Consider the following 16087-nt stretch of genomic DNA (forward strand, 5'->3'; position numbering starts at 1 on the left):
GTCTCATAGCACTGTGGTTGGAAAAGATACTTGACACAATTTCAATTTTCTGAAATTTACCAAGGCTTGATTTGTGTCCCAAGATATGATCTATCCTGGAGAATGTTCCATGAGCACTTGAAAAGAAAGTGTATTCTGTTGTTTTGGGGTGGAATGTTCTATAAATATCAATTAATTCCATCTTGTTAAGTGTATCATTTAAAGCTTGTGTTTCCTTATTTATTTTCAGTTTGGATTATCTGTCCATTTGTGAAAGTGGGGTGTTAAAGTCCCCAGTATGAATGTGTTACTTTCAGTTTCCCCTTTTATGGCTGTTAGCATTTGCCTTATTTATTGAGGTGCTCCTATGTTGGGTGCATAAATATTTACACTTGTTATATCTTCTCTTGGATTGATCCCTTGATCATTATGTAGTGTCCTTTTTTGTCTCTTGTAATAGTCTTTATTTTAAAGTCTATTTTGTCTGTTATGAGTATTGGTATGCCAGATTTCCTTTGATTTCTATTTGCATGGAATATCTTTTTCCATCCCATCACTTTCAGTCTGTATGTGTCCCTAGGTCTGAAGTGGGTTGCTTGTAGACAGCATTTACACACGTCTTGTTCTTGTATCCATTCAGCCATTTTGTGTCCTTTGGTTGGAGAATTTAATCCACTTACATTTAAGGTAATTATCGATATATATGTTCCTATTACCATTTTCTTAATTATTTTTTGTAAGTCTTTTCCTTCTCTTGTGTTTCCTGCCTAGAGAAGTTGCTTTAGCATTTTTTGTACAGCTGGTTTGATTGTGCTGAATTCTCTTAAGTTTTGCTAGTCTGTAAAAGTTTTAATTTTGCCATCAAATCTGAATGAGATCCTTGCTGGGTAGAATAATCTTGGTTGTAGGTTTTTCCCTTTCATCACTTTTAATATGTCCTGCCACTCCCTTCTGGCTTGCAGAATTTCTGCTGAAAGATCAGTTGTTAAGCTTATGGGGATTCCCTTGTATGTTATTTTTTGCTTTTCCCTTGCTGCTTTTCATATTTTTGGTTTGTATTTAATTTTTGATTGTTTCCTTAATATGTGTCTTGCCATGTTTCTTGGATTTATCCTGTATGGGACTCTCTGCTCTTCCAGGACTTGATTGACTATTTCCTTTCCCATGTTAGGGAAGTTTTCGACTATAGTCTCTTCAGATATTTTCTCAGACACTTTCTTTTTGTGTTCTTCTTCTGGGACCCCTATAATTTGAATTTTGTTGCATTTAATGTTGCCCCAGAAGTGTCTATTCATTCTTTTTTCTTTATTTTGCTCTGCCACAGGTATTTGCAGTATTCTATCTTCCAGCTCACCTATCCATTCTTCTGCCTCAGTTATTCTGCTATTGATTCCTTCTAGAGTATTTTTCCTTTCTTTGTTTGTGTTCTTCATCACTGTTTGTTTGCTCTTGAGTTCTTCTAGGTCCTTGTTAAACACTTCTTGTATTTTCTCTATTCTATTTCTGAGATTTTGGATCATCTTTACTATCATTACTCTTAATTGTTTTTCAGGTAGACTGCCTATTTCCTCTTCATTTGTTTGTTCTGCTGGGTTTTTGCCTTGCTCCTTCATCTGCTTCATATTTCTCTGTCTTCTCATTTTGTTTAACTTAGTGTGTTTTGGCTCTCCTTTTCCTCAGCTTTGTAGTTCCCATTATTTTTGTTTTGCCCCCAGTGGGTGAGATTGGTTTATTTGCTTATGTAAGCTTCCTGGTGGATGGGACTGGTGCATTTCTTCTGGTTGGTGGAGATGGATCTTGTTTCTCTGGTGTGCAGGGCCACATCCGGTGTGGTGTTTTGTGGTGTCTGTCAACTTAGCATGACTTTAGGCAGCCTCTCTGCTAATTGGTGGGTTTTTGTTCCTGTCTTGCAAGTTGTTTGCTGTGGGGCATCCAGCACCAGAGCTTGCTGGCCATTGGGTGGAATGGGTCTTAGTGTTGATGAAGTCTCTGGGAGAGCTCTTGCTTATTGATATTACATGGGGCTGGGAGGTCTCTGGTGGTCCAATATCCTGGACTTGGCTCTCCCACCTCAGAGGCTCATGCCCGTCATCCAGCTGGAGCACCAAAATCGTGCCAGCCACACAGCTTGGAAGTAAAGGAAGGAAAAAAAAGAACAAACAGATAGAACCCCAAACCAAATGGTAAAAACAAAACTAAACAGACAAAATCAGACAAAGAAACGTACCCATGTGTGCACGCAAACACACACACACACACACACACACACACACACACTCATAAAAAACAGACAAACAACCAAAAAACAACAAGAGCAGAAAAAGAAAACAAAACAAAACTACCAGACAGAACCCTAGGACAAATGATATCAAACCTAAAGAGACCAAATCATACAAAGATACATACATACATGCATTTACAAAAAGAGAAAAAGGGGGAAAAATTAAAAATAAAAATATTTTAAAAATTTAAAATAAAGGAAGGTAACAACCAAACCAATAAACAAATCCACCAGTGATAACAAGCACTTAAAACTAAACTAAGAGAAACATAAAACCAAAAACAAATCAGACTTAGAAAGCAAACGCCAAGTCTACAGTTTCTCCCAAAGTCTACCACCTCAATTTTGGGAACATTTGTTGTCTATTCAGCTACTCCACAGATGCAGGGTTTTATCAAGTTGATTGTGGGGATATAATCCACTGCTCCTGAGGATGCATGGAGAAATTTCCCTTTCTCTTCTTTGTTCGCACAGCTCCTGGGATTCAGCTTTGGTTTTGGCCCTGCCTCTGCATGTAGGCCACCCTCAGGTGTCTGTTCCCCACCCAGACAGGAGTGAGTTCAAGCAGCAGCTGATTAAGGCTCTGTTGCTCGCTCCAGCCAGGGAGAGGGAAAAGTATGGTAGTCAGAATTAGAATGTGGGGGTGAGCCTGCAGCACCAGAGGCTGACATGACATTGCAACAGCCTGTGGTGCACCATGTGTTCTACCAGGGAAGTTGTCCCTGGATCATGGGACCCTGGCCATGGTTTGCTGCATGGGTATCCATGGAAGTGTGGGTAGTGACCTGCACTTACACAAAGGATTCTTGGTGGCAGTGGTGGCAGTGTTAACGGTCCATGCCCATCTCTGTGGTCCAATCTGATAGCTGTGGCTCACTCCTGTCTCTGGAGCTCATTTAGGTGGTGCTCTGCCCTCTGTGGGCACAAGGAGCAGGAATCCCCTCTCCTCGCACACCCCAAAACAGTGGTCTCTTGCCTCTCCATCTGATCCAGACATTTTCCCAGACTCCTTCCTGGCTAGCTGTGGTACACTAGTCCACTTCAGGCTGTCTTCACACAGCCAACCCCAGTCCTTTCCCTGAGGTCTGACCTCCAAAGCCTGAACCTCAGCTCTCAGCTCCCACCCACCCCGATGAGTGAGCAGACAAGCATCTTAGGCTGGTGAGTGCTGGTTGGCACTGATCCTCTGTGCGGGAATCTCTCCACTTTCCCTTCTGCACCCCTGTTTCTGCACTCTCCTCCATGGCTCTGAAGCTTTTCCCCCACCTGTTCCCACCAGTGAAGGGGCTTCCTAGTGTGTGCAAACTTTTCCTCATTCACAGCTCCCTCCCAGTGGTGCAGGTCCCATCCCTATTCTTTTGTCTCTGTTTTTTCTTTTTTCTTTTGCCCTGCCCAAGAACATGGGGAATTTTTTGCATTTTGGGAAGTCTGAGCTCTTCTGCCAGCATTCAGTAGGTGTTCTGTAGGAGTTGTTTCACATGTAGATGTATTTTTGATGTATTTGTGTGGAGGAAGGTGATCTCCATGTCTCATTCCTCCACCATCTTGAAGGTCTCTTTTATTTATTTTTATATATGAATTTTTACAGGTTGTCTAATTCCCAAATAATTTCTTTATTATTAAATTATGAATCAATGTAGGAAAGATTGACATTATCATTTTTATATTTCTACATAAGTAGAGGGTCTGTTTTCCCATTTCTCCAGAACTTCTTTTGGAGTTCTCAGTAGCCTTTCCCTTTCTCTCTATCTTTCCTCTGCTCACAGCAAGATGGATTCTGGATATACTCTGAGTACTGTAACAACCACCTGGACGCCTGTATGGAGCTCTCCAAACTGATGAAGGACAGCCGCTACCAGCACTTTTTTGAGGCCTGTCGCCTCTTGCAGCAGATGATTGACATTGCCATTGATGGTTTCCTTTTGACGCCAGTGCAGAAGATCTGCAAGTATCCCTTACAGTTGGCTGAGCTCCTCAAGTATACCGCCCAGGACCATAGGTAAGGGATTGAGGGAGGCAGGAGTGAAGGAGAGAGCCTCCTCTACATGTTAATCCTTATTGAGAATGTATGTCCTCTTGCCTTTTCTGAATTTCTGTTAGCTTATATACACAATGGGATGATGACATATTCTTGCTTACCTCTGAAGACTGTTGTGTATATAAAGTGAGACAATGCTTATCAGTTGCTTATAAACTTATAAATCAATATATACACAAAATCAGTGTTCATCATTATTGTACCACTTAGACACTACCTTCAGGGAGCTTATAGCCTGGTCCTTAGTCCTGAGTTCAGCCAAGTGAATCAACTGTTTATTCTACTCTGCTCAATAGAGTCAAATATCCTGGTAACAGACTGCCCTACTTGTACTGACCTTAGATTTCTTCTGAAAGGCTACACCCCTGGTCTTCTTTAGTCTTTTACACCCTCCTCTGCCTCATCCCAACTGTACCTTCCCCTTAGACACACAGCATGACTGGGGGAAAATAGACTTGAGACTTCCCCTGAAGTTTTCTCAAAGTTTTTCAGTATTTTCAAGAAAACCAACCCAAAAAGGATGAAGGAGCTTATCTTTCTCTGAATGGAAATGACACTCCTAACCCTCTATTAGTAAGGTATATTCTGGGAGTCATCTCCAACAATGGGAATGGTCTACAGTGAACCATCCCCTATTTTTTCATGTGCTTTGCTTCATAACCTAGAGCCCCCAGCCTATTTATAGCCTGCTTTTAATTGGTATTAAATCCGTGACCTTAGGTTTATTGCCCCAGCTCTCAGCTCTCTTCCTGATTGATCACTATAAGAATAAAGAAGGCCTTTGCTCAATTTCCCTTAGTTTCTGCTTGCTTCTCATCAGGCCTGCTTCGTACTTTCATTTGGCTCCACTGCCTGGTTTCCTTGGATCTGACTTCCAGACCTAGTTGCATAAGGCCATCGGTATGCGTCGGTTGGTTTTTTTTATGTCAAGCTTCTAGGCCAATCCCTAGGTTCATTTTTAAGTTGATGTTGTTCTTTAGCATATCATGGGTTATGTGCTTCAGTGGTCTGAAGCCCTGGACAGATTTCAGATTTGAAACCAAATGTAGTAGCAGTGGACTCTCCCTTTGTATGAGTAACACCACCAGTGGTAACTCTGCCTTCCTTGTTCTGTTGGCTGTGAGCGAGGCAGGTGTAGAAGGACCTTGCAAAGGAGGACTCTGTTCCCTTCTCCCTGAGTCTGTTTACTAGCTGGGGAATAGTGGGAGTACTAATTAGACATGAAATTTGGAGGTGGCTAAATCTCACTTAAAATATTTAATACAGCCCATTGCCAAAACTGAGTCCCAAGTTTTCTAAGGAGAAAACTTGTGAGAGCTAATAGGATGTTAAAGAACCCCAACTAAAATATCTTAATATTTTAAAAATAAAAATGGAAAACATTTATGGCACCTAAAATGGAAAGGGCCTTAGAGGAAGGTCTTCTAGTCAGACTTATTCATTCTATGGCTAGACAGACTGAGTCCCAGAAAGGGAAAATGACAAAGAACAAGTCTGTGGCAAAGCAGGGACACAAAGTATGGACAGTGGTCTGGGAACCTAACTTTTTAAAGAGCGCTCCAGGTGATTTTCATGCCAAGGAAGATTTGTGAGCCATTGTACTAGCCAGTCTGGAAGGCCTTTTCTAGTTCTGCCATCCCATGTTGTAATGAATCTAAATGACCTCCACAGGAATACTTCAAGGTGCTAAGTGACCAGAAGCAGCCACTATTGCACCTAAATCTCAGTGGAGCTGCTTTCAGACCAGTGGTTTTAAAACCAGTATATTTAAAGAGTGATTCTCAAATGTTTTTATATCACAGCTCATCTCCACCTACTCCTGAGTGTCTGCTCTAAAAATTATACTTGTGGACTGATGATATTAACTAGGTAAATTATGTATTTACATAAATGTTTTTAAGAGCCCCCCAAGGACCGATTTTAAAGCACAGCCAAAAATTATGTTTGTCTTTTAGACCAAAGCAACCCCAGGGCCTTTTGGGTTTAGTGGGAGCCAACAAGATAGCATATCTCCCTGGGATTTCCCATTCCTGTGCACCTTCACCTTGTGAGTGGAACCCCTGCATCAAGGCCTTCTTATCCTCTGGGTCTCTGGTCCCCTCTCCTTCCACCCCTAGGCTCAGGGGTGCTGAGAGAATGGCTCAGGCAGTCGCAGGCTACATCAATCCCTGTGCTCATTTGGGGTGACCCATTGGGCCTAGCACTATCCCCAGGCCATGGGCCACTCCTTCTTGCAGGCCTCAGAAAGCTTTATCAAGGTGATAGCTCCTGTGATGCATGCCAAAGTAGCTTGGGTTTGAAGGCAATTAGAGGCTAATGCCAGGTTGAAGACTTAGGTTGATAGGTGTTCAGATAGGTAGGTCTGAAATGCAAGCAGGCAGAGTAGTCCCTGAGGGAGAAGATTAGGTGGATAGAGAGTGGTAAATGGAGAATAATACTACCATTGTTTACAGATGGGTGACATGTCCCCACCCCCCCACCCAACCTTGCTTAAGCTGCTAAGAAGAAAGACTACGAGAGGGAGGTTAGCTGACCTGCCTGGAACAAGACAATCTTGGTTCAGTCAGTCTCCTCACTAGGGTGCTGGGCTCAGACCTCATCTGGAAGCCTGAGGGCTCTGAGCAGGGTTCAGGCTAGACCACAGCTATTTACTTTTTTCTCTCACCCACTCCTAAAGCTAGTGGGGAAGGTTAGAGATGGTGACATACCCCCCTCTAACCATCATGAGAAAGGCAGCCAGCTAAAAATGGCAAAGGTTGACTGACAGTATGGCACAGTGGCAGTGATAAATTCATGGCTAAGTAGTACATGGGGTCAGGCAGAGGTAATAAGCATTCTCATGCCAGCACTGTCCAATAGGACTTTGTACAGTGATGTAAATGTTCCATATCTCTGTGGTTTAATATAGTAGACACTGGCCACATATGGCTATTGAGTACTGAGAAATGTAGCTGATGCAACTAAAGAACTAAATTTTTATTTAATTCTAATTAAATGTGGCTAGTGGATACCATATTTGACAGTGTAACTCTATGCTTTACCTCCTAGAAAGTGGCTTAAGGCATTTTCCTGATGCTCTCAAATCAGGGAGGAATAGCATGGGAAACAGAAAAAGGACCTAAAGAACAGGGGTGCTTATTTATGTCAGCAACTTCTGCACTGCAACCACCCCTTCTGTCATTACCCTACCTTGCTTCTAAATGGCAAGCTCAGATAGTCTTGCCAGGGAAAAACTTTGACAGTTTTACAGAGCACAATAACTCCCCCACAGGTTGGAGCAAGTAACTGTAAAAGAATGAAATGTAACAGAAACAAATGTAATATTCTGTAGTTTGGTCTAAGAAATCAACAATTCAAGGACAGACTGAGAGACATACAGCTTCTAGACAGCATATTTTAAAGAAATTTAAGAAGTATTGGTTGATCATAAGTTCAGTATGAGTCAGAAGTGAGATCCACAAGAAAAACTGGTAACAGCTAACATTCATTAAGGCTCAGGATAAAGAAGTTTTGGGGGGTGTGTGTGTGTGTGTGTGTGTGTGTGTGTGTGTGTGTGTGTGTATGTGTGTGTGTGTTAACAGAGTTGTCTTGAGACAGAATAGACTGGTTAGGATTTGTACTGAGTATCCTGTCACTGTAGGTGATAAAATGTAGTAACGTTTGAAGACTATGGTCTGGCAGGTGTGCAGAGAACAGACTGGAGCCAGGGAGGCCAGCTAAGAGGAGGTGCTGTGTCTCATCTGCCCTAGCAGTTAGAACTCCCTTTCTTCTGTTCCTATGATTGGTCCACCACCCCACACCTCAATGTATTAGGGAAGAAAAAGACAGTTGCCCTGCTCTTCTTTTTCTCTTCTCTTCTTTCAAATTGGTGCAGGGACAGTGAGCATGTTAGTGACCACAAAGCATGTTCAGCTTCTCTAAGGAAAAGTTTGTTAAGACTGAACTGTAACTCATCCTCCTGCCTTCTCAACTAATTATTCCACCAAATGTCTGGGATCTAACTTTCAATCTTCTTTTCACAGGAGCCATTTGACTGGAAATTAGATCAGACAAACAGAGAAAACTGGGCAGGATGGTATAACCTTCAACAAGTGGGCCATCCAAAGTCCCAGGAAAATGGGGCCTAGGATTGTACTTCTGGAGTTAGAGGTTTTGAGAGACAACCCATATAATGTCTATACTAGAGAAATGTTTGTTTTATATTAATAATACTGCAGACATTTGCTGTGAGCCAAGAGTAAAACAGTTTTCATGGATTATTAAAACTTCAGCAAATTCTACTGTAATTCTCCCCATTTTACAGATGAGGAAACTGAGTCACTGAGAAGGAGAATGAGACTTGTCAAAGGCCACACCACTAGTCAGTGACTAAACTAGGGTTTGTGTTCAAGGAGTCTGGCTCCAGTCTCTGTTCTTAACCACAATGCTACATCCTATCTCTATATTGTATAGGAGGAAAGGTTTGGATGTTATTTTACTGTGATTTTGGGCAGAGTTCCCTAGAAATAGGTGCTAGAACAGATGGTAAAGTTCTCTGGACCATGCCATGTGTGAGGCTCCCTTCCTCATCCTTGGCTGGTTGTATCAGATAGGTACAAAAATAATGGCATAGCAAAGATGAGTCTGTTTCTCTTTCATAGAGAAAACGCCTGCAGGTAGGCAGTTTATGGCTGCCTTGCTGGCTCCATGATTATCAGAGACTCCTTCCAGTTTTCTCTTATCCTATCCTTAGGAGTATGGACCTTGTCCTTATGGTCTAAGATGGTTGCTAGAACTTCAGCCATCACATCTAAATATTCTTAAGCGTCAGGTTTAAGTAAGGACCAAAGAAGGACATGCTGTTTTCCTTAAAGGTAGTTTTTCAAAAGTTCTACCCAACATTTCTATTTACATATAACTGGACAGAACTTGATCATATAAGTCACCTCTTACTGTAAAGAAGGATAGAAAATGTAGTCTTTTGTACCATGTGGCATGGATTCTATCTAAAATCCGGGCTCTCTTGCTAAGTAGGAAGAGGAGAATGGATGTTAGTGTTGGCACCCAGCACATTGGTTCAATGGCACATTGACTCATCCAACTTGTAATTTTGTGTCTTCACAGTGACTACAGGTATGTGGCAGCTGCTCTGGCTGTCATGAGAAATGTGACTCAGCAGATCAATGAACGCAAGCGGCGCTTGGAGAATATTGACAAGATTGCCCAGTGGCAGGCCTCTGTCCTAGACTGGGAGGTAGGACCCTTACTAACAGGGACATTGGAGAGTCTGAATACCTTAGCCAGAACCTCACATCTTAGCCAAAGATGAGCAAAGAGTAATTATATTTGAAGAGCATCAGAAAGGATTTAGATTAGAGCCAAGGCAAAACTTCCTGCTAATAAGAGGTGTTGTGTACTTGAATAGCTTTCTAAGAAGGTTGGAGAAATCTCGGTTGCAATATTTCATTAGGAAAGGAAAGATTCATCTATTTGGGTGTTTCTAAGAAATAATTGGGTTGACTCAGTAGCCTTTCAAAGCTCTTTCAAGTCCTGGAATTTTATCACCACCAGATGAACACTTGGATGAGGAGTAATAGGTACTAATTCACTCCCAGACACAGAGTGCAAGGTTGGTTCTCTGATGCAGGCCAACCAACATACTTCTTCTTTTCCTCTTGGTGAGATCACCTCACCCTGACATATCTACTAGTTCTATCCAAGCCTGCACACTTCAGGCCACAACTATCATCCCTGCCCAACTGACAGGCCAAATTCTATTTTTTAATTATCTGCTTATAAAAATAATCCCTGAGCCTTCCATTCTATTGGAATTGGTCACGACTTCTCTGAACTCAGAAAGCCTTCACTAAAGCATTGTCTTCTGAGATGCTAACTTTCAGAGGATATACACAGCCTAACAAATAAATGGAGCTTTTGCCTCTTATGCCACTGCTCTGTTGAAGTTCCTGAGGTGTCTGTTAAACAGAAAAAAGAGCTGTGAACTTTAAGGCCTCACAGGTACCTGTGTGTTAAGTACACTATTTATTGTTTCTCTCTTGTGCCCATCAAGAGAACCAGGAGTAATGACATTTCACATTTATCTCTCAGACCCAAGTTATGAAATCTGACAGTCCACAGCTAATATAACCAAGATAGGAGAGGCAGGACATGCTACCAGGGAGGAGGTGGCAATCTTAAGCTTCATGATCATAGTGTAGAAGTTGAGTCAGCTCCCCATTCCTCTGGCCTCCACACAGGTATAATTTCTTGTAATTTGAGAGCTAGTAGCTCTCTAACTTGTCATATAGTTTAGCACATTCCAAGGGAATGAAACAGCCTTACAGTTACTTAACCAATGTCCAGAAAAAGTCATCTTTCCTTTATTCTGCTACTTCTGTTCCTCTTTAATGTACATGGCTGGAAATGTCCACAGTTCTGAGCAGCTGGCATATTTTTGAGTCTTATTTGAAGGATAATGTCCCCATACAGAGTAGAAAACAGCAGTGATTCTTTGAGATGCAAGGAGAGGAAGGAATCTATATAAAGAGATCTTCTTGCTCATAAGAAGAAAACAGCACTGGCACAGACTTATTAGGAAATCATGGATTTTCCTTCCCCTGTGTCTGGTTTGCTTTGGATAGTTTCCTGATAAGAGGGCTGGATCAAATGACCTCTAGAAAGATCACTAATTCTCAGGCACTCTGAAACTGTGGCTGATTAGCAGGCCTCTTTTTCTCTACCCCTGTGGGGATTCTCTGTAATAGGATGTTCCCAGCAGCAGTTGTCTTTCTATTCCCTGAAACAATTTTCCCTTTCCCAATACCTGGAAGACCTTCTAATTCCTCCATGGGCTCTTGGCCTCCAGTCCCTGCAGCTGGGGCCATGGGAGACCAAGAATAGCTTAAAATTCTTTGGCCTGTTCAGGGAGCTTCACTAACACCTAACATGAAAGCACTGAACTATGATTTAAAGACTCAGCATCTCAGAAGGAATTTTATTTGTGTTTGTCTATAGTTGGGGGTTGGGAAACAAAGGAAAGTCTTTCGAATAGGAGGCAGTTACTTTCTGCCTCCTTTGTTAGCATGATTGACTGGTCCTCTAATCTCATCCAAGCCCACACAACCCTGCTTGACAAAGTCCTTCTTTATTTAAGTTAGTAAGAAGAAAAATTCCTTGTGGTTAACTTTTCAGACTCTGAGGTCACTGTGCAACTGACCAGCTTCAGAAGGTTTGCCCTCTATGAAGCATTTTCTTTAGCAAGGCCTGATGGGTACATTTCAGAGGCCAGGACCAAAGTTTCGATCAAGTGTGCCATATCTAGTCTTAAATATTTCTAAAATGTCAGAGTCAGTAGGTCTTTTAGGGAACTCCCCAAAGAACATCTCTGGCCATGTTTATGCACATGTGTGTGCGCACACACACGTGCACACATGCAAACCTTGTAATGATGGTGGAAGTCTGAGAAGCCTATTCCTGACTGAGGCCAAACAGCAAGTCAATGACAAAACTAAAACTTGAATCTAGTCTCCAGATTCCCTGGGGGATGTTCTTTACACTGCTGCACCACATACTCTTCCAGCCTTCTGCTTCCTACAGCCCAGTTGCTTCCCTTTATGATATTGCAGGGACTTGTTTCTGCAGTAAAGTGTCCATATCTAAGCAAGAGAGTAAGACTGCCTTGGGGGGAAGTCCAACTCCCGGTAAGGCTAAAGGTAGATGAGTGCTGGGGAGCCTCCCACAGAAAGCAATAGGATATGTCCATTCCATGGCTGGTTGGCTATTGGCTTGGGTGGCTCAACCTCACTGATTCCCTGGTATAGGTTTTTTCTATGTTCCACCTACCCAAGCAGTTGGACATTCAGAAAGAAGTCCTGCCAGCTTGGTGGGTGCAGCTGTGGACAAGCCTTGCAAATCAAGAAAATGAAGCAGTGCTTTGCTCTCTCTGCCACTCACTTGCCTCCTCCACATGTTTGAATAAACAGGGTGGGTATCAAAAGCATCTACATAATAATTTCAGTTTGATTTGTCAAATGAAAAAGAAGAGTCAGGAGACCTTCAAGATGGCGGAGGAGTAAGACATGGAGATCACCTTCCTCCCCACAAATACATTTGAAATACATCTACATGTGAAACAACTCCTACTGAATGTTAGCAGAAGACCTCAGACTTCCCAAAAGTAAAGAAATTCCCCACGTAGCTGGGTAGGGCAGAAGAAAACAGAAAAAAACAGAGACAAAAGAATAGGGATGGGACCGACACCTCTGGGAGGGAGGAGTGAAGGAGGAAAAGTTTTCACATACTAGGAAACTCCTTTACTGGTGGAGACGGGGTGTGGCGGGGGAAGCTTTGGAGCCATGGAGGAGAGCACAGCAGCAAGGGTGCAGAGAGCAAAGTGGAGAGATTCCCACACAGAGGATCAGTGCCAACCAGCACGCACCAGCCTGAGAGGCTTGTCTGCTCACCAGCCAGGGCGGGTGGGGGCTGGGAGCTGAGGCTATGGATTCGGAGGTCGGATCCCAGGGAGAGGACTGGTGTTGGCTGCATGAACACAGCCTGAAGGGGGCTAGTGCGGCACAGCTAGCCAGGAGGGAGTCCAGGAAAATGCCTGGAACTGCCTAAGAGGCTAGAGACCATTGTTTCAGGGTGCACGAGGAGAGAGGATTCAGAGCACTGCCTAAACAAACTCCAGCGCTGCGTGCGAGCCACGCCTATCAGCATGGACACCAGAGATGAGCATGAAATGCTAAGGCTGCTGATGCAGCCACCAAGAAGCCTGTGTGCAAGCACCAGTCACTATCCACACAATCCCTCCCAGGAGACTGTGCAGCCCACCACTGCCAGGGTCCCGTGATCCAGGGACAACATCCACGGGAGAAAACATGGCATGCCTCAGGCTGTTGCAATGTCACACCAGCCTCTGCCGCTGCAGACTCGCGCTGCATTTCATACCCCTCCCTCTCCCGCTGGGCTGAGTGAGCCAGAGCCTTCTAATCAACTGCTACTTTAGCCCCTTCCTGTCTGAGCGAAGAACAGATGCCCTCAGGCGACATACAGGCAGAGGCAGGGCCAAATTAAAAGCTGAACCCCAGGAGCTGTGCAAACAAAGAAGAGAAAGGGAATTTTCTCCCAGCGGCCTCAGGAGCAGTGGATTAAATCTCGACAATCATCTTAATGTACCCTGCATACACAGAATACCTGAATAGACAACGAATCAGCCCGAAATTGAAGTGCCGGACTTTGGGAGTAACTGCAAACTTGGGGTTCACTTCCTACATCTAATTTGTGTCTGGTTTTACGTTTATCTTAGTTTAGTATTAAAAGTTTATTATCAGTGGTAGATTCATTTATTGATTTGGTTTCTCTCTTCTTTTTTTATATATATATAAATATCTATATTTTTTTTCTTTTTCTCCTTTTCTGAGTGTGTATGTGTATGCTTCTTTGTGTGATTTTGTGTGTATAGCTTTGCTTTTACCATTTTCCCCAGGGTTTGGTCTCTCCATTTTTTAAATAATTTTTATATTATTTTAATTTTAATAATTTTTAAATTTTTATAATTTTTAAATTTTTTATTTTAGTAACTTTATTTTATTTTTCCCTTTTTTCTCTTTTATTTCCTTCTTCTTTCCTTCCTTCCTTCCTTCCTTCCTTCCTTCCTTCCTTCCTTTCTTTCTTTCTTTCTTTCTTTCTTTCTTTCTTTCTTTCTTTCTTTCTTTCTTTCTTTCTTTCTTTCTTTCTTTCTTTCTTTCTTTCTTTCTTTCTTTCTCTCTACCTTTTCTTCTAGATGTGTGGCTGAAACAGTCTAGGTACTCCAGCCACATGTCAGTCCTGTACCTCCGAGTAGAGAGAGCTGAGTTTAGGGCATTGGTCCACCAGAGACCTCCTAGCTCCACATAATATCAAACAGCAAAAGCTCTCCCATAGATCTCCATCTCAATGCTAAGACCCAGCTCCACTCAATGACCAGCAAGCTACAGTGCTGGACAACCTATGCCAAAAAACTAGCAAGACAGGAACACAACCCCACCCAATAGCAAAGAGGCTGCCTAATATCATGCAAATGTCAAAACACCGCAAAACCCACCACTGGACATGGTCCCGCCCACCAAAAGACAAGATCCAGTCTCATCCACCAGAACACAGGTGCCAGACCCTTACCAGGAAGCCGAAACAACCCACTGAACCAACCTTAACCACTGGGCACAGACAACAAAAACAGTGGGAACTACGAACCTCCAGCCTGCAAAAAGGAGACCCCAAACACAGTAAGTTAAGCAAAATGAAAACACAGGGAAAAACACAGCAGACAAAGGAGCAAGGTAAAAACCCACCACACCAAACAAATGAAGAGGAAATAGGCAACCTAGCTGAAAAAGAATTCATCATAATGATAGTAAAGATGATCCAAAATCTTGAAAAAGGAATGGAGAAAATACAAGAAACATTTAACAAGAACCTAGAAGAACTGAAGAGCAAACAATGATGAGAAACACAATAAACGAAATAAAAATATTCTCTAGAAGGAATCCGTAGCAGAATAACTGAGGCAGAAGAATGGATAAATGATGTGGAAGGTGAAAGAGTGGAAATAACTACTGCAGAGCAGAATAAAGAAAAAAGAATGAAAAGAACTGAGGACAGTCTCAGAGACCTCTGGGACAACATTATCGCACCAACATTCAAATTATAGGGGTCACAGAAGAAGAAGAGAAAAAGAACAGGACTAAGAAAATTTTTGAAGAGATTATAGTTGAAAACTTCCCTAATATGGGAAAGGAAATAGTCAATCAAGTCCAGGAAGCACATAGAGTCCAATACAGGATAAATTCAAGGAAAAACATGCCAACACACATATTAATCAAACTATCAAAAATTAAATACAGGGAAAAATATTAAAAGCAGCAAGGCAAAAGCAACAAATAACATACAAGGGAATCCCCATAAAGTTAACAGCTGATCTTTCAGCAGAAACTCTGCAAGCCAGAAGGGAGTGGCAGGACATATTTAAAGTGATGAAAGGGAAAAACCTACAACCAAGATTACACAGCAAGGATATCACTCAGATTTGAAGGAGAAATTAAAAACTTTACAGACAAGCAAAACTTAAGAGAATTCAGAACAAGCAAACTGGATTTACAACAAATGCTGAAGGAAATTCTCTATGCAGGAAACACAGGAGAAGGGAAAAATATACAATAACGAACCCCAAACAATTAGGAAAATGTTATTAGGAACATACATATCGATAACTACCTTAAATGTAAATGCATTAAATGTTCCAAACACAACACATAGACTGGCTGAATGGATACAAAAATAAGACCCGTATATACGCTGTCTACAAGAGACCCACATCAGACCTAGGGACTCATACAGACAATAAGTGAGGGGATGGAAAAAAATATTCCATGTAAATGGAAATCAAAAGAAAGCTGGAGTAGTAATTCTCATATCAGACAAAATAGACTTTAAAATAAAGACTATTACAAGAGACAAAGAAGGACACTACATAATGATCATTGGATCATTCCAAAAAGAATGTATAACAACTGTAAATATTGATGCACCCAACATAGGAGCACCTCAATACATAAGGCAAATGCTAACAGCCATAAAACCGGAAATCGACAGTAACACAATCATAGTAGGGGACTTTAACACCCCACTTTCACCAACGGACATATCATCCAAAATGAAAATTAATAGGGAAACACAAACTTTAAATGATATTCTAAACAAGACAGACTTAACTGATATTTATAGGACATTCCAATGAAAAACAACAGAATACAGTTTCTTATCAAGAGCTC

At 42.0% G+C, this 16087-nt stretch overlaps 1 protein-coding gene across 8 annotated transcripts in view; it reads left to right on the top strand.

Annotated features, from left to right (window-relative positions):
• The window catches only part of ARHGEF9 (Cdc42 guanine nucleotide exchange factor 9), a 205757-nt gene that overhangs the window by 127906 nt on the left and 61764 nt on the right, over positions 1–16087 (top strand). For all 8 annotated transcript variants that reach the window (XM_060001609.1, XM_060001608.1, XM_060001614.1 and 5 more), the window contains 2 exons: positions 4027–4259; positions 9402–9531. In XM_060001609.1, coding sequence (XP_059857592.1) covers positions 4027–4259; positions 9402–9531 — 363 coding nt within the window. The remainder of the gene's footprint in view (positions 1–4026; positions 4260–9401; positions 9532–16087) is intronic.

Source organism: Delphinus delphis, chromosome X, assembly GCF_949987515.2.
Source record: "Delphinus delphis chromosome X, mDelDel1.2, whole genome shotgun sequence".
Taxonomy (NCBI): domain Eukaryota; kingdom Metazoa; phylum Chordata; class Mammalia; order Artiodactyla; family Delphinidae; genus Delphinus; species Delphinus delphis.